The 3878-nt window shown below is 40.8% G+C and overlaps 1 protein-coding gene across 1 annotated transcript in view; it reads right to left on the bottom strand.

Annotated features, from left to right (window-relative positions):
- Window positions 1-299: 299 nt before the first annotated feature.
- The window catches only part of LOC106873855 (centrosome-associated protein 350-like), a 39060-nt gene continuing 35481 nt past the window's right edge, over window positions 300-3878 (bottom strand). Inside the window, exons 22-24 of the mRNA XM_014921367.2 lie at window positions 3187-3328; window positions 2049-2228; window positions 300-569 (exon numbers count right to left, since the gene is read on the bottom strand). Of these exons, the coding sequence (XP_014776853.2) occupies window positions 300-569; window positions 2049-2228; window positions 3187-3328 (592 nt within the window). The remainder of the gene's footprint in view (window positions 570-2048; window positions 2229-3186; window positions 3329-3878) is intronic.

The raw sequence follows: 3878 nt of genomic DNA, 5'->3' as shown, positions 1-3878 counted from the left end.
ATACACACACACACACACACACACACATATATACGAGGGAGTGCTGAAAAGTTCCTGGCTTTGGGTAAAAGAAAATACAGGAGGATCAGTTAATTATGATTTTATTTAACATATACCCCTCTCAGATTCACACACTTACTGTAGTGGTCCTTCAGCTTTTTTAAGACCTGTAAAAGAACTCGGAAGGTTGGGCCTCAAACCAGGCATGGGTTGGATGGTTTGACTGAGGACTTGTGAGCCAGAAGGCTGCACCAGGCCCCAATCTGATCTGGCAAAGTTTCTACAGCTGGATGCCCTTCCTAACACCAACCACTCCGAGAAATACCATTTACCTGAGATGTAACTGTGCTGTTGAGGGAATGATAATGTGAGAAAGACTTTTGAGATGCTGGTTGTTTGTCTTCAGCCATAATGCTCTTCAGTACACCGGAATGGTCACTATGCTCTGGAGATGAGATGACCGGTTCTGCTGGCGGGACACGACTTGTAGTATTATTGTCCAACATAGCCATTGCACGTCGCATTTGCTCCAGGTAATGCAAATTCGGTTCAGGATTTTGACTCTGAGTCTGAAATTATAAACATAACGTAACATCATCATCATCATCAACATCATCATCATTTTAATTTAATGTTCACTTTTCCATGTTTGCATGGGTCAAAAGGGGAGAATTTGTCAAGGCAGATTATCTATGACTGGATGCTCTTCCATTCACCAACCCTTACCTGTTTCCAAACGAAGTAATTTTTTTTCCCCATAGCCAGACATGTTCTTCACTGAAAATCGGAAACAAATGAAATTGCTTGTGTGACAGTGATGTTCATTTACAACTCTCACACAATATCAACATACGGAGACATAAACACACTCACACACACTTGTATATGTATATATGTGTACATGTATATGTCTATGTGTGTGTGTATATATACATATATATCATTTTAACGTCCGATCTTTTTTGCACTTTACAGGAGTTAGAATTTGTTGAGGCAGGTTTTTTAAACAGCCAGATGCCCCTTCTGTCATGAACCCTCACCTGTTTCCAAGTAAGGTAACATTTTTCCTTTGACTAGACATCTTTTCACAGAAATTGGAAATGAAGGACACTGCTTGTATGACAGTGACACTTGTTTACGACTATCACATACATTTAAGCCAACCATATCTGGCCCAAATATGTTTTATGTTCAAACTGGCCAGATCTGGTTTCTCTCACCTACCCTACAATATCATTCTAAAAATAGGCAATAACATTGAAATCCCAAAGCTATGAGATAATGTATGATTAAATCAAAACAGCATGAATAATTAAGTTTCACATTTGGCAGAGTAATTGAAACACTTTTAAAGGGTTGATAACAAAAAATAAAAATAAAACTTTGTTGTGCCGAGGGAGAGTCATTGCACCAATATAATTAACACACATACACTGGTTCAATTCCACTCCTCATTTATTCAATATCCAATTGTTTTGTTTTTGCTTGTCACTGAGACTGCTGCAAGAAGCAATGAATGAGCTTTGGCAAACAAAAACATTGGATCTTTAATAAATAAATGGAATTGAACTGGTGCATCATCATCATCATCATCATCATCATCGCATAACATCCGCTCTCCATGCTAGCATGGGTTGGACGATTTGACGGAGGACTAGCAAGCCAGAAGGCTGCACCAGGCTCCAATCTGATTTGGCAGAGTTTCTACAGCTGGATGCCCTTCCTAATGCCAATCACTCTGAGAGTGTAGTGGGTGCTTTTTACGTGCCACCGGCACGAGGGCCAGTCACATGGTACTGGTAACGGCCACGCTCAAAACGGTGTTTTTTACGTGCCACCTGCATGGGAGCCAGTCCAGCGGCACTGGCAATGACCTCGCTCGAATGATTTTCTAACGTGCCACCAGCACAAGTGCTGGAAGGCATGTGTTAATAATATTGGCATAATGACTCTCCCTAGACACAACAAAATTTGTTTCAACACACAAATTCACATAAAGAATCTTGCAAACCAGATACAAAAACGAAGTAAAAATAAAACTGTCTTACCTGAAATATTCTGCCCAACGAAAACGTTTCCTGTTGAGCTAACGATATGGACTCCACTGTCTGTTCCCAGTTATACAGCTCAGCACGTAGCTTCATTGGAAGCTGTGCAGGGGAATACTTTTTCATAGGGCTCTCAATAGGGTCACCTTCTTTTGTGGAGTAGCCACCAATGGCAGGAAACTGGTAAAGGAAACGAAGATTCAAAGATTCGAGGAATGAAACACCCATGTTGACAATACTGTCGTTACTTTACAATCCAAATTGTTTCTACCCAGATATATATCCATGTATGCGTTAAGGGTGGAACGGGGCGACTGAGTGTGGTTGTGTGGATGGTGATGGTTTGGCATGGATGACTTGATACTGAAGTGATTTTGGAGATGGTATTTCATGGCACTGGTATTTCTTGGCATGCACACACACACACACACACACACACACACACACACACACACACACATATATAGATGTATGCATGCAGAAATGTGCACATACAGAGAGAAAGGATAGGATAGACATGCACGTGCACACACACACACACACATATATAGACAGACAGACAGACAGAAACAGAGAGAGAGAGAGAGATAGATACATAGATAGATAGATAGATAGATAGATAGAAAGATAGATAGATAGATAGTTAGATAGAGAGAGAGAGAGAGAGAGAGAGATACATACATACATACAGATAGATAAACAGACAGACAGATACATAGGTAAACAAACCAAACAGACAAACAGACAGATAGATATACAGAGACAGACAAATAGATAGATAAATAGAGCTAAAGAGAGAGAGAGAGAGAGAGAGAGAGAGAGAGAGAGAGAGAGAGAGAGAGAGCAAAAGAAATATTAAAATGAAAGAAACATTAAAATGCTGAATGTCAAATAAACCAGAGTCAAATCAGTGACGCCAAGTGGGTATTAAAATGATGATGATGATTATTATTATGATGATGCACATAACAAAGTTGCCAAACTGACTAATCCTGGGTATACTACATAAAAAGGCAGTTGCCAGTTGTGCCACAGTGAACCCCTAAACCAGTGGCGTCTCGAAGACAGGTAACACTTGAGAAATGAGAAAGGAGCCACAAAGGGATCTAAGAGAAGATCACATGAATTAAACTCTCACCTGAGACTGATAGGGGCACATGGATTTACTTGGCAAATCATTCTGTAAACTCGAAACATCAGAGTCTGTACCATCTCCGACACTGGAAAGAATCTGTGAGGACATCTCGATGGTTGATTGATTTTCTGCTTCACTGTCTCCACTGAAATATCAAAGTATAATAAGATAAAGACAGACAATTTTTACTGCCGGCTCAGTCCACCTTGCTACGAATATAAATACTTGTGTTACTAGTGCAGAGGCTAACTTCTACAATCGCCATCCATCAACTTGAACATTACACAACTAGAGCTCTCAAGAGTGTTACAAATGTTAGGCCCCTAACATCAGCGAGGGTTCTCTCCTTGTGAATCTATACCCTCAAGATTTCAGTCTGAGTTTCCTCTTTGGAGCCGGAAAATATTTTGGCCCATAACAAATACTAACCCAGACGAGGCCTGCAATGAAGTGTTGCTCCCACAAGCACCTGTACTGGAGCCATATTAAAGGCACCTGTGCTGGAGCCATATTAAAGGCACCTGTGCTGGAGCCATATTAAAAGCACCTGTGCTGGAGCCATATTAAAAGCACCTGTGCTGGAGCCATATTACAAGCAACTGTGCTGGTGCCATATTAAAAGCACCTGTGCTGGAGCCATATTAAAAGCACCTGTGCTGGTGCCATATTAAAAGCACCTGTGCTGGTGCCATATA

Source organism: Octopus bimaculoides, chromosome 23, assembly GCF_001194135.2.
Source record: "Octopus bimaculoides isolate UCB-OBI-ISO-001 chromosome 23, ASM119413v2, whole genome shotgun sequence".
Lineage (NCBI taxonomy): Eukaryota > Metazoa > Mollusca > Cephalopoda > Octopoda > Octopodidae > Octopus > Octopus bimaculoides.
This window is presented reverse-complemented; position numbering and strand designations above follow the sequence as displayed.